Source organism: Ammodytes marinus (genome assembly GCF_949987685.1).
Source record: "Ammodytes marinus genome assembly, chromosome: 2".
In the NCBI taxonomy this organism is placed as follows: domain Eukaryota; kingdom Metazoa; phylum Chordata; class Actinopteri; order Uranoscopiformes; family Ammodytidae; genus Ammodytes; species Ammodytes marinus.
In genome coordinates this window covers 18947123-18963956 of record NC_137231.1, presented here as the reverse complement: position 1 = coordinate 18963956, position 16834 = coordinate 18947123, and the positions used below count along the sequence as shown (strand labels likewise).

At 37.7% G+C, this 16834-nt stretch overlaps 1 protein-coding gene across 4 annotated transcripts in view; it reads right to left on the bottom strand.

Annotated features, from left to right (window-relative positions):
- Positions 1-196: 196 nt before the first annotated feature.
- Positions 197-16834, bottom strand: part of clip1a (CAP-GLY domain containing linker protein 1a) — a 31666-nt gene continuing 15028 nt past the window's right edge. For 3 of the 4 annotated variants that reach the window (XM_080040350.1, XM_080040352.1, XM_080040351.1), the window contains exons 9-23: positions 12719-13627; positions 11444-11560; positions 11118-11175; positions 10814-10977; positions 10369-10584; positions 6889-9342; positions 5999-6136; positions 5758-5864; positions 5522-5642; positions 5348-5400; positions 3944-4061; positions 2980-3130; positions 2784-2836; positions 1347-1474; positions 197-1236 (exon numbers count right to left, since the gene is read on the bottom strand). In XM_080040350.1, coding sequence (XP_079896476.1) covers positions 1014-1236; positions 1347-1474; positions 2784-2836; positions 2980-3130; positions 3944-4061; positions 5348-5400; positions 5522-5642; positions 5758-5864; positions 5999-6136; positions 6889-9342; positions 10369-10584; positions 10814-10977; positions 11118-11175; positions 11444-11560; positions 12719-13627 — 5010 coding nt within the window. In that variant the 3' untranslated portion in view covers positions 197-1013. The remainder of the gene's footprint in view (positions 1237-1346; positions 1475-2783; positions 2837-2979; positions 3131-3943; positions 4062-5347; positions 5401-5521; positions 5643-5757; positions 5865-5998; positions 6137-6888; positions 9343-10368; positions 10585-10813; positions 10978-11117; positions 11176-11443; positions 11561-12718; positions 13628-16834) is intronic. The other variant, XM_080040353.1, reaches the window with a different exon arrangement.

Genomic DNA, 16834 nt, shown 5'->3' with positions numbered 1-16834 from the left:
TTTCACAGATAGGCTCTTAGTATTGTAATACTGTGCCTACATGGTACATCATTGTTTTAAATCAAAAACTGATTGATACATGTTGAATGTGTCACAGGCAGTAGTAGCTGATTTGTTGTGTTGGCTGAATGTACACAAGCACAATGCACAAAAAAAAAAAAAAAAAACAATCACGACAGAAAGGTTTGATTTTAAATTCATACATAAATTTCATTTATTTTATACAGATATTCAAAACATTTAAAAAGAAATGCATATTTCTTTTTATAATGTTTCATACAGAAATTGTCTTTTAATTGCAAGTAAACTTTTTGGAAAGGCCCTTTTACTGGAACTGAGGGGTTTTAGTAAGTGATAAGTACTCCAAAGCCTTCTTTCTTATCAATCCAGCAGTTCCGTCATAAAGACCATAAAAAGTTCCCATTAAAGGCGGAGAGTGTTGGGTTTCGTCGCTCCATTCCAAACAAGAGTGATCAAATTTCTCTCATTTGATTACCTTTCAAAAAATGACACACATACTATCAAACCGCCAAAGAGCAAATTTCCAGCCATAAAAAAATAAACTACAGTTTCAAATAAACAACTTTAATTATACTATATTATCTTTGTGATCCCCCAAAAAGCTGTGCAAACTATGTTAGGATATTGATAAATTAAATTATCTGTAGAAGACCATCGCTTCTCACAAAATGATACATCCAAGTACATTATCTTCTCACTCACACAAATCCAGGATATCAAACACTTTTCCTCCAAAGTAATTTACAATAACAAACACAAACTGTTAACAGCTGTATATTATTTTTCTGGGTGTCTGAATTTTTGGAAAGAGTTTCTGAGGAGATCATTCTCCTATAAGAGCGCTTAAGGACTGACATAGACAGTGAAGACGCTTGGCTAAAGACAAGCTCACGAAATGCACACAAATATATAAACCGTAACCCCAGAAGCACCGCATAATCTAACATGATGTGCAAATTTAGTGATTGTGCGAACAAGGGTGAAAAAGGGCGTTAAAAGGTCTGGTCGTCATTACAGGAATCGGTCCAGTGGCCAAAGACCTCACAGATGTCGCAGTAGGGCCGATCTTCTCCCTTACTGCCATGGTAGATGGTGTGTGGAGGGGACTCTGGCATCTGCATTTGTGTTGGACAGTCCTCGGTCTCATGGAGGTCGAAGCAGTCGCATATGTCACAAAACAGCCTTGGCGGAGCCTTCTTCTTCATGGGTTCATGGCTGCAGAGACAAAAGAAAGCAGCTTCTTATGTAACTGACCACACAGTCTGCATTGTTTTAGATTAGAGGACTTCTGAGAATGCCCTGAATTTGCCATTAACCGGACATACCTATCGGAGTTATCCAGCTCCCTTTGATTATTTCCATTCAGAGCAGCAGCCGCCATTGTCTCCAATTTGTCCTTGAGTTCCAAGTTCTTTTTCTGAAGGTCAACGATGACTGAATTTAGGAACTCAATCTGTAAAAAAAAAAAAAGGTACACAGGCTAATAACCATCTATTATCTATCATCAAATGTTCTCACACAACATTTATTAAAAAAATTGATAGAGGGTCTCCCTGTGAAGTTTATTCATGGTGCATGTGACTTTTACCCAATCCTATAAAAACGACTACCCCTCAAATAAATCACCCAATTCTGACAACGATGATGAATCGTCAAAAATTGTCAACCAAAGGGAAATTTAAGTTTGAAATGATTTACCGTACTAGGACAGTCAGTAAAATACCCATAAGTGTCACACATAGTTAAAGTCATCTTCAACAGATCTGATGTCTGCTCATCATATTTGATAACCTATGGTGATAATTTCCCTACGGAATTTAAGCAGAAGGCTTATTCAAGCTGAGTTTTTTGAGAACTCAAGCTTGATTTTTCTTTGGAAGACAGTTTGTAGTTTTACCACTAACTTTAATGTGACCTACTGGACGAACAAAAATGTACAGCCGCAGCCACAGTGACAATGTAGTGTATTTCATAATGACACAATCTCCTGAAGATTACTGATAATCAGGAGATTGTGTCATTATGAAATACACTACAACAGTGACAAACATGCACAAGTGAAGCTGATGAAAAACAGTAACAAACCGCTGCCTGATGGTGGTGTAGCATTGCCAACATCAGAGACAGGGCAGAGGAGTTGCCATTTAAAAAAGAGAAGGAGAGGGAAAAGAAAAAAAATTATAAATTGAGATTAAAATTAGGACCCACCTACTGCAAGACAACACACTTAAATCAATCACTGACACAGATAATACAGTATAACGTTTTAGAATGGCCAGAGGTGAGAAGCAAGAAGGTTCAGTCACTGATGACACACGCCTTCGTCCAACCACTGTGGGGCAGTGAAATGCTCCAATACGACTGGGATACCAAGTCATGAGTTGTTTCAATGCTTTTAAAAAGATTTCAAATCAATTTAGACTCATTTCACCTCTGTAAAACATTATACTGTTACAGCTACATAAATCAACAGTAAACTGTAAAACCAACTCTGTACTGCTACATCAGAATAAACTTTTGTTCATAAATGTCTGAGTCAGCAGCACAGTCAAGTCACAAACAGCATTCAGTAAGACTGTTTCCGTACGACTGCCCCATTACAAGAATGAGGGAAATGAAAAATAAGTACAAGTAATTGTCAAACCAAAACATTCTAGGGGCCAGGGTAGGGAAGCATCTTTACACCGAACGTATAAGAAGAAAATAAACCATCAACCTATCCAGATTAGTATTATTCGGAATGAGAGAAGAGATATACACACCTGACTCTCTGCAGTCTGCTCATCCTCACTTTGTTGTTCCAAAACTGCATCACCTGGAAACAACATAATGTACAAGATTAAATGAAATGCAGAAGTAGAATAGGTATATTCTCTTCTTTTTGAGGTGGCCTCAAAGGGACCTTAGTGTTACCAGAAATATTAGCTGTGGTCCTGACTGACTTAAGCCCACTCGCACCTGTGGAATTGTTGATGGTGTCCGGCCCTGCAGCCAGGCCCTTCTCCAGGCTCTGAACACGCGCCTGTAGATTTGCCTTGTCTCGCTCCAAAGCCTGAATCGAAGCCTTCAGTGTCTTAACTGAGGCACTTTCCCCATGCAATACAGCTAGCTGTGAAGAGAAAACACACATACTCTTTGCTAGAAAGGGGCTATGTAACAGAAGAGCAGCTATACATATTGTCATATTCTCTTATAGTTTATACTGTACGCAATATCTATTGAATATTACACTTCATTGAATTGATTGGTGTGCCATACTATGTAATTTTTTATTCTAAATGTTGACTTTTCACATTATACTAAATCTCATATCCCATCATATTCTAAATTACATTTATTCTCATCTATATTTATTATTTATTTAAAAACAACATTTATACAAGCACACATTAATTCCCAGTAGTCATTCAATCTATGTCAAGCACAGAGATCTAAGGACATAGTCCTCAGCAGAGTGCACAAAAAGTGGGTCAAAAGAGGATGAAAGCGCAAAAGATGTTTTGAACCACCAAAGTGTTTTTGCTTTTGATATTTAAAATTGCACTTGCAGGTTAAGAAGGTTGTGACCAAGAAGGGACCTCCTGTTTGACCCTGCAATTCTAATGTCTCTGCAAGGACAAATGTATTTTTTCTTTAACAACTTTAAAATACTTGTTGCATTAGGGCTTTATATTTTGTTAAAAAGAAACCTCCTGTATCTTATCGTGCTCAGAATTTGCCTTAACAGCTGAAGAAAATGTGAGGGTGCATGAATTCAAGAAGTCGAAGTTTGTGCTTCAAAATCTTTCTACGTACACTGACAAAATCTGTCCTTGCATACCCTCAAATCTTGAGTTTCTTGAATACTTTTGTGCAAGTTCTGAAAATAAGCTGCCCATACAAACAGATGATGAAAGAGTAACATCATGCATTAGATTCTCACCTCGCTCTTCAGTTTTTCCACCTGTTGGTCCTTTTCAGAAATTAAGGCACTAGTTTTATTGACTGATTGTTGGAGGTTGGCCTTCTCCTTGTCAAACTGCTCCTTCAAGGTGTTCTCACTATCAAACACACAACACCAACAAAATCTCAGAGATCCCAATCACTGAATATTTTCTCAGGATATTTTCAACTTTGGAATTCAAACTATTTACCTGAGGTTGGGGGCCACTAAAGACGTTTAAAAATTTCAGGAGACATACAAAAACTAAATACTTTTTTTTTCTTTTTTTCTGGGGGTTGTTATGTAAAATTTTGGCCACTTTTTGTACAGTCATTGTTTTAAATGTGGAAATAAAGACAATCACAGCACAATGGTAAAAAACAAAACAAAGAAACATGCAAAACCAAAATCACTTTAACCCATTGATGACGGCTGCTGCGCGATGCCACATTGGCTCTCCTGCCTGATGCTGCGTCGCGCAGCATTATTACTTTATCTAATTTTCATGGCATTCCCAGCATAGAATGCACTGTCATTGGTTCAAATACACATGAGGTGGGTTTTGTTGATTTTTTTAAGACCATGTGACCACCCAAAAGTTGTGTGGTTTGCCGAAAATCATGTCAATCAAAAAAATAAAAAATAAAAAAATAAAACAAAATAATAAAAAAAATACCCCAGCTATGTCGGCAACAGAACAGTTAGTGGCGTTTGGTGCGCAGAATTAAGGTCTACTATAGACTACTGACGAAAATCACACAACACATTGCATCTATTTATCAACAATATTTAATAATTTTCTAATTCATCTAATTTTGACGATTTTTGAGGGAGCATGTTTAAATAAAACCTGTGAACCTTAACTTTTAAATGTATTTTATTTCACGTTTCTATATGCTACACAGGCTTAGATATTAAGGTTTTGGTAGACTTGACAATTCGTACTATTTTTTTAGAAAACCCTCAGGCATTAAGGACATGCATCCTAGATTGCCATAGTCATCAATGGGTTAACTGTTAATCAGTAGGATGGGGTAATAAGTAAAAAAAAATAATAATAATTACTCAAGATGTTAAAAGATGGAGTGCGGGGAAATCTTTGAACAGAAACAAAGTGACCGTATCTTCCTGGCTCATAATTATCTTCCAACATATACTGTATGTGGTTAATACATTTGTACCGTTACATGATGATGACCAATAACACGAATATTAAAAGGCGTGAAGTACCTGAAGACATTATTTGGCAGGCTTTGGAGAAAAAGAACAGTATGACATACCATTCGCTGTGTCACACAGATGAAAGCATTGGAGCTTATTTAGGCAACAGGCTTTGAAATAATGGGGAATTGGCAGGGATCTGAGAAACAGCCCGAATCACAAAAGGATAGAGTATTTTCTTACCTTTGCTTAAACTCTTTCAATTGTTTTTTTAGTTTTGAAAGCTCATCCTTGAGCTACAGGGGAGAAAAAAAAGAATACAATCATGTTCAAAAGATCCAATAGCTGAAAAATATAATGTTCTATAACCTGTAGGTTTAAGATTTGTTAAAATGAAGATGTAGTGAAGTGTTTCACCTTCAGTGTATCACTCTGGCCTTTGTGACTGTTATCAAGCTGCTCAGTCAGCTTGTTGTTCTCATCTTTCAGCGTCTGCAGGCTCTCCGTCTTCACAGAAACTGATTCTTTAAGCTCCTCACTGAGGAAAAAATAAAAATGGCAAAATCATCTTAGAAACAGTGAATCATACAATGAAAATATAAACCTAACAGATTTGTGTTATAACAGCAGATACAATGAAGGATATAACTCACATTTCCTGTCCCAGACACTTAGTTTGTTGAGTTTCTGCGCAAAGCTTCTCTTTTGTTACATTCAGATCCTCTTGGTACTTGGAATGCTCTTTCTTCAGTTTGTTTAGCTGAAACAATAATGAAAAATATACTTATACCTGCAGCGACAAGATACATATACCAAAGGTAGGTCAATGTCTCATATTTACGAGAGGCAAGTTTAAGCTTACATTAGCATTATCTGAAAAGACACCTCTCTTACCTGAGTCTCCACCTCATGCTTGGAGTTCTGGAGCTCTTCCAGTATACTCTGGGCTTCGTTCTTCTCCTGCATCAAACTGGCTTTCTCTTTTGTCAGCTGTTCGAGAGTTTCAGCAGTCTTGCCAGAGGCGTGTGTAGCCTAAACGGTGCATGAGCAAGATATTTGCTTAGTTTTAAATCTAGAGCAGCATGGTTGGTTGACACCGAATTACCGCAACCATCCAGAATAGGAAATTTGCAAGTCATTTGATGGAGATTTTCATAATGCATTGTTTGGCTTCAACCAATTATATAATTTTGATATCATTCAATAAATTAACTGCATGCTTAATGAATTGGGCACCTTAATGACTTAGAATTGGTTATTCGTATCTCAATCCATTTGCAATTTTCCAGTAAATTCTGGTTGAAAAGTAACAACATACATATTACACTGAGGAAAATAAAACCTGTGGCCTCAGAACGGATACTGACAACCCATTTACTTGTGTAACAAATCAGATTAGAAAAATACTGTTTATAATTTCAATTAGTATGTGTGATGGAATTTTAAATAATTGTAAAACAATATCTTTGGAAATTCCCACATCTACCCACCTGAAGTAAGTCTGATTGATGCAGAGTGGAATAAAGACCATCCTGAATCCTGAACCAATATAATCATGTAAGGAATTTTCGTCTCATGTTAGATCACGTTATAAGCCCACAGGCAAAGGCTGGGAGCTAAGGGTTACCAAAAGCGGTTAATAAATGGAAGATGAATGTTAGACACAAATAAAAGGACAGGCTAAAGGGAGACGAACCAGCAAGCACACATTAAGTATGTGACATAGCCCCAGCCACACTAAGGTAGTGTACATGCATCAGTGATTACTACTGGAGGAGGAATACCTCAAGCTGCTTAGAAATGGCATTTATTAGTTGGGACTCGAGCTGCTTGACTTGCTGGGTGGCTTCATCTCTCTCCACCTGCAGGGAATCCTTCTGAGCCATTAGAGTTGAGACGCTGGAGGAAATCTCTTTGTTCGCGCCAGCAGAAGCTGATACTTCTGCGATAGCATTTTTGTATTGCTTGTCCAAAAGTTCTTTATCTGTTTGTAGGCCCTTGACCACAACCTCCAGCTGTTTCTGGCTAACGTGCAACTTCTCTAACTCTCCAAGGAGTCTTGACCGTTCTGTGAGGAAATCTTCTTGGCTTGTGTGGGAAGAAGCAATGTCCTGCTCCAATATACACTGTCCAGCTAAAAGGTCTTTCTTCTCTGTGATCAGGACGATCATCCGTTTGTCTCTCTCATCAAGCTGAGATGATAGCTGTTTTTTATCTTCTGTCATTTGACTTATATCTTGCTCTCGCTGCTTCAATTGTGTTTTCAAAGCCTCCATATCCACCACAAAGGACTTATTTTGCTCATCAACATTCTTAAGATTGGATGAAATGTCTTTATTTTCTTCAGTAACCTTTGACAACTTTTTCTGCAATTCCTCAACTTGTTTGGAAAGACCATCCTTTTTAGAAATCTCTTTATTCAGTTCACTGGATTCAGCCTGTAGCTGTGACTCAAGAAGGTGCTTGGCCTCCGACACCGATTCAGTCTGAGATTTTAACTCGTGGATCTCCTGAAGCAGTCCCTGTTTCTCTTTCTGCAAAGAATGCACTTGTTTGTCAGCCTCGGTATGCAACGATTTCAGACGCTGACCATCTTTTGTAAGGTTACCAACCTGTTGTACGGATTCTAAATTAGACTTCTCAAAATCCATTTTAAGTTTACTATGCTCTTGTACAATTCCATTTTTTTCTTTTTCAATAATCTCAATATCAGAGTTACGTTTCTGCAGTTCATTCTGTAGGTCGCTCATTTCTCGTTTCAAAGAGGTCATTTCTGCTTCAACCTTGTCTTTTTGGTGTTTGATTTCCTCTAACATTGTTGTTAAATCAGACCTTTCTTGAATAAAGACCGCATTATCCCTGGAGTTGCTATCCAACTTGTCTTTAATACTTCTGATATCACTGGTTAGCTTATCCCGCTCAAGAGAAAGAGCATTTTTCTCAGATATGGCTTTTGTTTGCTTCTCTTCTAATTCTCCCTTCTCCCCTGCCAAACGCTCACAATCCATTTTCTGCTGCTCTAGCGCTGAATCCAGGTTCATCTTTTCTTTTCGTATAGCATGTAGAGCCATCTCGGTTTCAGAATTCTGAAGACTAAGTGCTTTCTTCTGTTGCTCAAAAGATGATAATGCTTCTTTACATTTCTCTTTGGACTGAGACAGCTGTTCTGCTGAGATTAGAAGCTTCTCCTTTAATTCTTCCACCTCTCTGAGGAGCTCTTCCTTCTCATTACAGGCTTTTCTTTGGATTGCAAGTAAGTCTTCTTTCTCCTGCAAAAGGTGAAGCCTTTCAGAATCAGTCACCTGACTGTTTGTCTTGAACTCTTCCAGCATCTGGGCCAGGCTCATTTTTGAGGCTTTAAGTTCTTCACATTCACGGACAGAACTTTCTAAATCTTTCTTTGCAACACTGAGCTTATTCTGGAGCTCCTCCTTCCCCGTTTCAAGGTTTTTTTTATCCAACACAGCAGAACTGATTTCAGAAGACATCTCCACCTTCTCTTTTGTCAATGTTTCTGTGAGAGCCTGCAGTTGGGTATTCTTCATCGTAAGATCTTCTTTTTCTAAGTTCAAGGATTTAAGTTTTTCCTGCAACTCTGTGTTCTTAGCATCAAGAGATTTTTTAGCATTTCTGGCAGCATCTCTTTCTAAAATCAGATTGTCCTTCTCAGACGTGAGCTTCGAACTGCTTTTATTGAGGTCGTCTTCGAGCCGGTTCCTCTCTTTGCAGACATTTTCATAATCCTCAGATAGTTGCTTCTTTTTAGCCTCAATTTGCTGTAAATCCGACTGATGCTTTAAGAGCAAGTCATTCACCTCTGCATTTTGTCTTTGCATCTCCTCAATTTGGGCAAGGTTTTCACCTTTAGAATGCTTCAGGTTTTTGTTTTCGGTCTGTACTTCCTGAAGAAGAGCTTTGAGACTTTCCAATTCCTTGTTCAATGTAATAATTTCTTCATCTGAGCACTTATTTTTGGCAAGTATTTCGTGTTGATTTTTTGAAAGCTTATCTCTTGATACCAGCAGGTCTTCTTTCTGGACTGAAAGTTCCTGGTAACTTATCTCAAGGGCAGAAAGCTTAGTCTTCAAATCTGAAAGATGTTTCTCCAGTTTGCCTTTCTCTGCCATAACATCCTTATTTTCTTTGCCAATATTTTCCAGATCTAGATTCTGCTTTTCCAGTTTTTTGGACAAATTTTCAACATCATGCTTGTGGGAGTCAAGCTCAGCAGAAAGACACTGGAAAAATAAAGTTGAAAGAAAAAAAAGGAGGGGAATGTATATACAGGGAAAAGTGAGATGAATCCAAAAATGAACCAAGCCGATATGCACATAAATGATATCCAATTGGAAAGGTTAAGCCGCAGAAAAAAAGTCAAGATCACGCCACAGCTTACACCACAATGATTAAAAAATACATAAAAAAGATAGAACATTTTCACTTCAGCCCTCACTTTCTACAAATACAAAGTTATGGATTACATTTGTAATACATTAAGATTACACAATTTGACTGGCATATAAAGACAGAGTGGCAGCTGCTGCTGCTTACAGCATCTTGCTTGCACATTCAATTAATGCCTTTCATAAGGCTGTTTAATAAAAATAAAAAAACTTTTGTTAGGAAGTGAAAATGTTCTAGTTAAATGAAAAAACAGGCCAATAAACAATGCAACCAGGGGTACATAGAAAAAGAAATAATCACTTAATGTAATCTATAAAGAAATTAAATCAATAGGAAAACATAAAATATATTAAATATAAATATATTTATTTAGCTTTCCAATAACCATGAGTTGTCTTAAAAATACATTTAGGACATCACTTTCTCAGGTGGACCCCTGTAAGTATAAACCCCATGGCACCATACAACATAGCGCAAAGATAAATATAAATATAAAAAGAGCCTACAGTAGGCTTAAATGGGGGGGAAACAAATAATCTGTATGATGGTAATAAAGTGTGAAAATGTTCTAGATTCTTAGTATATAGTATACAGTTAGGTCTCCCATAAGTTTGTTTGTTAAAGCTTGGTCTCACATTTTGTTGTATTGTTAAAATTAATGCAACATATGTATGGTGTTTGATGCATCATGATAGTTGATGTCAAAACATCACCTTTCATAATGTATCAAATTTTAGGGTATAAAAATAACATCTACAAAAAGAATAGGTCACATACCTGAAATAACCCCAGTTCTGTGTAGAAAGTTTAAAATACATTGATACAATGAATGTGTCTGCACTTTGAGGGTTTGTGCTTACCTGAGCCTTTTCCTTGTATGACTCTAGCTCAGATAACAAGTTCTCCTGCTCCTGGCATTTGTCCTTGGAGGACAAGAGCTCCTGCTTTAACTTATCAACCTGACTTTGTAGCTCCTCAAGTTCCTTTACATGTAGCTCTGAGGCCTGAGAGAACGATTTATCTTGTGAAGCCTTCAGCATTTCAACAGTGGTCTCACCCTGTTTAACACTCTTCTCCTAGAAAATATCAAATGAGAAAAGCCAATTACAAATCACACTGAAGCACTTATCTACTACTTGCCAGTGACTTAGGGACAGACTGAAATGGAACAATTGAAAAATGTTCCAATGTGAAACAAATGAAATAATATACTGAAATAATATACATTTTAATGTCTATGAAAAAGTATCTGATTTGTATTTCTCAAACACCAAAACATTTTTGTAAGTGCCCTACAATACTTACCAAGTTAGCCATCTTATCTTGGAGGCTACTTATTTGAGACTGATGTGTATCTCTGCTGTTTATTAGCTCCTGCTCTTTGCAAGACTTTTCTTGCTGGAGTTTTTCATTCACGTTGGTAAGGTGTGTGCACTGCTCTTCCTTCTTACTGAGCTTCTCAAGTGTTTCTGTAAAAAATGAAAAGGCTAAATTTAGATCCTAGAGTCCTTTGGAAACTGAAAAATGCTCAATAGTAGCACACAATGGGAAAAGAGAAAAGTGAGAGGAAAACCACTTGGCTAACAGCATAATTGCTACGAACATTTACCTTGCATAGTATTTGATGATTTAGTCTGCTCCTCCGTGGTTTCAGACAACTTCTGTTTCTACGGGGAAGAATACTTTTGCGTCACATCTTCATGTAAGGAATTTTTCAACAATAGATTTACAAGGCAAAATTTCAAGTATTTTTTTCCAGAAAAAAAAAATACATCAGACAAGCTGATTAGCTCATATTTCAGAATCTGTTTGCAGATAAGTAACAAACATTGCAAAATAAATAATGGTAATAACAATAGTGAGGCTACTACATAGTTTGTTCAATTAAAAAGGCACTGAGCATGACTTTAGCCGCAATCCAAAATGATGCCTCACCAAGCCTCCAAGCTCCTGTTGCAGGACATCCTTCTCCTGCTGTACAGTGGCTAGACTCTGCTGTAGAGAGAGGACTTCCTGCTGTCTACCCTCCAACTGAGAGCTCAATTCACTAACCTGTAAGCACCATTGTAAATAAAATCACAGTGAAAAAAATAACAAAAGAAAACAGCAAAGACATATTCTAATCAAAACAAAATATTAATAAAACAGTAGCTGATAATCATTGTTTAAAAAAAATGCCATACCGACTGAGAAGAGAGGAGCCAACCACTTTGCTACATCAGACATTAAAATGAAGTATTTAAATTAGGGCTGCAACGATATGTGTATCATACCGAGAATCACGATACACAGAGCCACGATCCTGCATCGCCGTGTGAAAAGGCAGAATTGCTTTTTTAATTTTTTTTATTCATTTTTTAGACTTAAGTTTTGGATAAAAGGTTTGGTGAAGGAAGCTGTAGCTGTTAAGTGTTTATTTGTTTTCTAACTTGATTTTGGTTTACAGCACAGTTCAATATTTTAAAATTTTCAACAGTATTATTTTGTTACAGAGAATAGAGAAATGTTATATCTTTGGTTATTTATTTATTCATGTTGCTTATATTGTTATTTGTGTTCAAACCTGTTCAGTTTATTTGTTATCAAATGTTACATTAAAAGGTGAAGTAAGCGATTTATTTATGTTAATATAAGTGTTAAATCGCTCTTTGTTCATACATTGATCACTTACAGTATATAGTGTGCGCGTTTCATAAATGCGATCTCTCAGTCAACCTCGCTCTGCATGTAATCGGCAAATACACTTTTAGGGGATCCCACTACTGATAACCAATCAAAAAGAGAGAACGCTACAAACCGGCACCCGTCTCACTGCCAGTCACGTGCAGAGCGACAGATGGGTGAATGTGTATATGCCTACAATGGAGGAGCAGGTAAAAATCCTTCCCAATGTCTGTTTTGATGGTTTTTATCATGTTTTATCACACTTACGGATCTGAGATGATGCTAGATAACTCGCTGCTTGAAGAACACAGTGCATTAATGTGGTGACGTGGGGACTGCTAACTGCAGGAAGTTAGCTAAACTGACCATTTCGCTTACTGAACCTTTAAGTTAAATTGTATTCTAAATGTTATTTAAATAAAATGCTTTTCAAATTTCAAAAATCGCTGTATGTATCGAATAGTGGGTCAAAAATTGCGATACGAATCGAAATCGTGAGTTTTTGTATCGTTACAGCCCTAATTTCAAGAGGTGAATAAAACCCACCTGGGAATTCTGGTTGTTTCCTTGGCTCTGCACCACCTCTAATCGACTCTTCAGGGTTGAAAGTTCCTGGTTACCTTCAGCTACTTGGCTGCGTAAAGCCACCAATTCTGCCAACTGCTCTTTGGTTTCTCTGTCTTTGTCTTGGGCTTGTTGTATCAACATTACTTCTTTCTCCTCAAGCTCCTTTATCTTAAGTTCGCCAGCATGAAGTTTTCCAAGAACATCCTCCATCTCTTCAAGGTGTTGCACTTCTGCCTTGTCAACGCTAGACCGCAGCGAGTCCTTCAGTGACTCCTTGTCCTCAGTCAAAGAAGACAGCTGTTGCTTTAGGGCTTGTTTCTCTTGAGTCCAAGCTGTGGCATCGGCTTCATGTTGGGCTCTAGTCGTCTCGAAAGCCAACTTGTGTTCTAACTTCAGCTTCTCTAGTGCACTCTTGGTTTCCACTAGTTCTTCTGCCTGGGCACCTGCGCCTTTGCTGAAGGACATCTTTAGTTCCTCCATGGCTTTCTGGTTAGAGGCACCGGCAGACTCCAACTTGGAACGCCACTGTTCAATAATTTCAGCATTCTCCTTCTCAGCCTGGCTTAAGCGCATCTGCAACTGCTCGTTGTCACCAGAGAGCCTTACAGATGTAATCTGAAGCTCGGCAACTGCATCCGTGTGTGTCTTTTCTTGAGTTTCTAGCTTTTCCTTGTATTTCGCCATCTCTTCTTGCTGCTTAGCTTCCTGGGAAGCCAACTGATCCCTCAGGGAGTTTATCTCTTCCAGAAGGGGAGAAAGAGTAGCATTTGAGTCCTCTGAACCCTGCTGGGTCCCGAGACGCAGTTGCAAGTCAGATACCTCTCGTGTTCGCAGTGAAAGGTCCCTTTCAAGCTCCATAATCCGGGATCTTTCGGACACAGTAGCAACCTTTAAAAGCAGAAATCTTATATTCAATAACGTGTCCAAATCTAAGACTTAACCACTGCCTAGTAATAATAGTGTGTTCAGACTTAATCATACAACTATACATACAGACAGTGATCAAATGAAAAGCTGATGGGTACACTGTAATAGTAAATAACAACAAACTTGATAATAGTAAAAATGACAAAGAAACATACTTAATGAGGAGGGCATCAGAAACTGTTAATTTCAAAACAAGGTGTTATACTGACCTCTTGTGTCTATTAAGGGTATGATCCAAATAATGGAAGTGAACACTGAGAGCATGTATGGAGCTATAAGCACTGTGTCAGAATTGTTCCATCCTCCATCATCTTAACAATGAATTGCAATATATTAACCTCATGATTTAAAAGCTGTGTGAACTAAGAAAAAGCCTCAGGAGCATTGACATGTTCCAGTAATTAGATGTCAATGCAGTTATGTTCCAAATCTTGTATTTATTCGAACATGCATAACCATTTGTTTCAACCCAATATCTAATAGTTTGCTGCATCATTTCATTAAAATATATTTTTCTTTATGGAATATAAGCTTTGGAAACTATGGTCCTCATCCCTTATGTAACTATGGAATTATATTTTTCCTGATACCCCATATGACTATAATATCCGAGGGGAACACAAGGATGCATAGTTCGGGAGGTGGAGCAGATTTTAGACTAGGAAAAACCAGGTACACCAAATAAGCAGGACAAATGGATGCTGGGAAGGACTGGGAAAGTACAGCATAACCAAGAAAATGATTAGCTGGGACAAGGGAGAAGTTTGTCTGTTGGTTAAGCAGTGATACAAGTAAAGCAAGAGTGAGTTCAGGTTGGGCAACTTATTGGAAAATATTAAACTGGCACTCAAGACAGAAAAACTTGCTTATTATTAGTTTTAGTTATAAGAGTAATATGTACTTTTTAGTGTTAAATAATTTCAGTGGATCAATTTAAATGTGAGACAAGTTAGTATTTCAAAAATGGTTATAAAATTATTCATTAGATGTTACAAATTATGATGCTGATTTTGCATATCAAACTTTATACAGGGTGGACTGACATTAGCACATAAATAATACTAATGTATGTATTAGTTTATTACTTGATTTACTTTGGTTGTTGTTAGAGCATGAGTATTGTTCTTATGTGAGGCAGAAATATTTTCGCATTTCTGGGTTTATTTACCTCATTCAAAGCAAAGCCCCACTTTCGGCTTGGCACCTCTTTGTACCCCCTTGCATATTCTTTTGCCCACTAACCCCATCCCAGGCCCTCTTTCTCCAGCGCAGCACACTGCAGAGCAGAATTCATTACCCTAGTGTCTTCTAACTCTCTTTGGAGTTTCTCAGCTTTGGTCTTTTCAAAGAGCAGGCTCTGTTCAAGCTCCTTAATGTGGACATGCTCCAGTCTGGTCTGCGTCTGTTAGTAAACAAGGGGGAGAGGAAGAGAACACACCAGTGCCACCATCACATGCTAGCCCAACGCAGACAGAGAGGGAAGGAGACAGGAGAGAGGATGGAGGGTTTTGGACAATGATAATGGTGTGTGTGTGTGTTTCTGATATTGGTATTTGGTGGATTGTGAGGGTGTCGGGAGTGGTGGATGAGTGGAAACGAGAAGACACCCCATGCATAACTTTCAGGCACTTTTTTGTGCCATTAACAGCTGCACACAGGTAAGTTTGTGAAATACAAGACAAGCGGCATACAAGGGGGGGGGGAGGGGGGTATGTGTTATGGATGGGCTGGATGTGTATGTTGATGGGGGCAGTTTATAAGTACCCATGCAAAACTTACACCTGGTAAACAAAGCACATTGACTGTTATGATACATAGAAAATGTGATCATTTGTGTCAAGCCCGCAAGTAAATGAAGTAAAAATTACTTCACCACATCATGGATAGAAAGCAATGATGGTTGTTTCCTGACCCATATTCTTTATTCTGTAATATGAAGTCAATGCATTATATCTTACAGAATTTAATATTTAGATTTTTTTCAAATATTTTATTATTATTTTAACAATTGCGAGTTTTTTTTGCATGCATAGTCATTTCAGTTAAAACAACATTAGGTTGTGATTTAGTTCTGGTAAACTCATAAGGCCTGTAGCATTATCAAAACCATCACTGCCTTCTCTCTTTGGTTATAAGACCCCTTGTCCACACTGTTTGTATTTATTAAGAAACCGCCAGTTATAAGCCAACCATGTGCAGGATTTGTGACCAAATTAACAGAAATCAATGAGTAATGCAGGAGCATGTCAGGCTCAAGAAACAGAAATTATTCCCATTTGACTTCTTGGCATTTTGTGTGATGAATAAAGGATTGAATGGAAACTTACTAAAGCATTTTGGAACTGTTCATTTTTGGTGGAGTAGGTACAAACTATAATGTAGCCTGGCACTGTATAAAAATTACATTTCTCAAGCAGAATGTTATTCCCCTGAAGTTGCAGTGGGCAAACTGAATTCAAGTTTGTGACTGGGCAGTGGAATGACAAGGGAGCATCTCAAGTGGTTCCATGCTGAGCACTGGACCAACATGAAAGACGAAGACGAGAAGGAAGAAGAAGTAATAACATCACATCACTGAAAAAGGAGGCACTGAGGGTTATAGCACAACATTAGTACACCTTTAAAAGCTTGAAGTCAACAAAGCATTTTTGAGTTTGTCCTTTTTAGAGTGCTTGTTGTTGGTGTATTTCAAGCTGCATGCAAGATTTTAATGTATCCACAGCAGTGAGTAAGTGGTAAACTGTTAGTATAAACGTTTAAATAGAAGATAAAAGGCATTTTCTAACCCTGAAGCCCTCAATTTAAACATCTATTTTGAGTTTGGATGCCTTCAGGGTAATTGAGAGGGTCCCCTGTGTAGCACTGTGGAATAAATAACAGATCCTTTCATCAGATATGAACACAGATAGAACTGGGCCCCAATACTCCACAACTTGGGATGAGAACATGACTCACTTGAGAAAAGGACAATGAGTAGTAATCAGAGCCTACTGTAATAAATTACTGTAAAATATTTTTTGAAAGAAATGTTTTTTTATATAGAAGGCCCGTTCATAACAATCCCCCCCAGCTTTCATCATTAACTAGAGAATACAAATAGGCAAAGATAAATAACAAAATATCAGAAGAGTTCCATGAACATAATTGTTATCTCTATGTGTAGTGTTT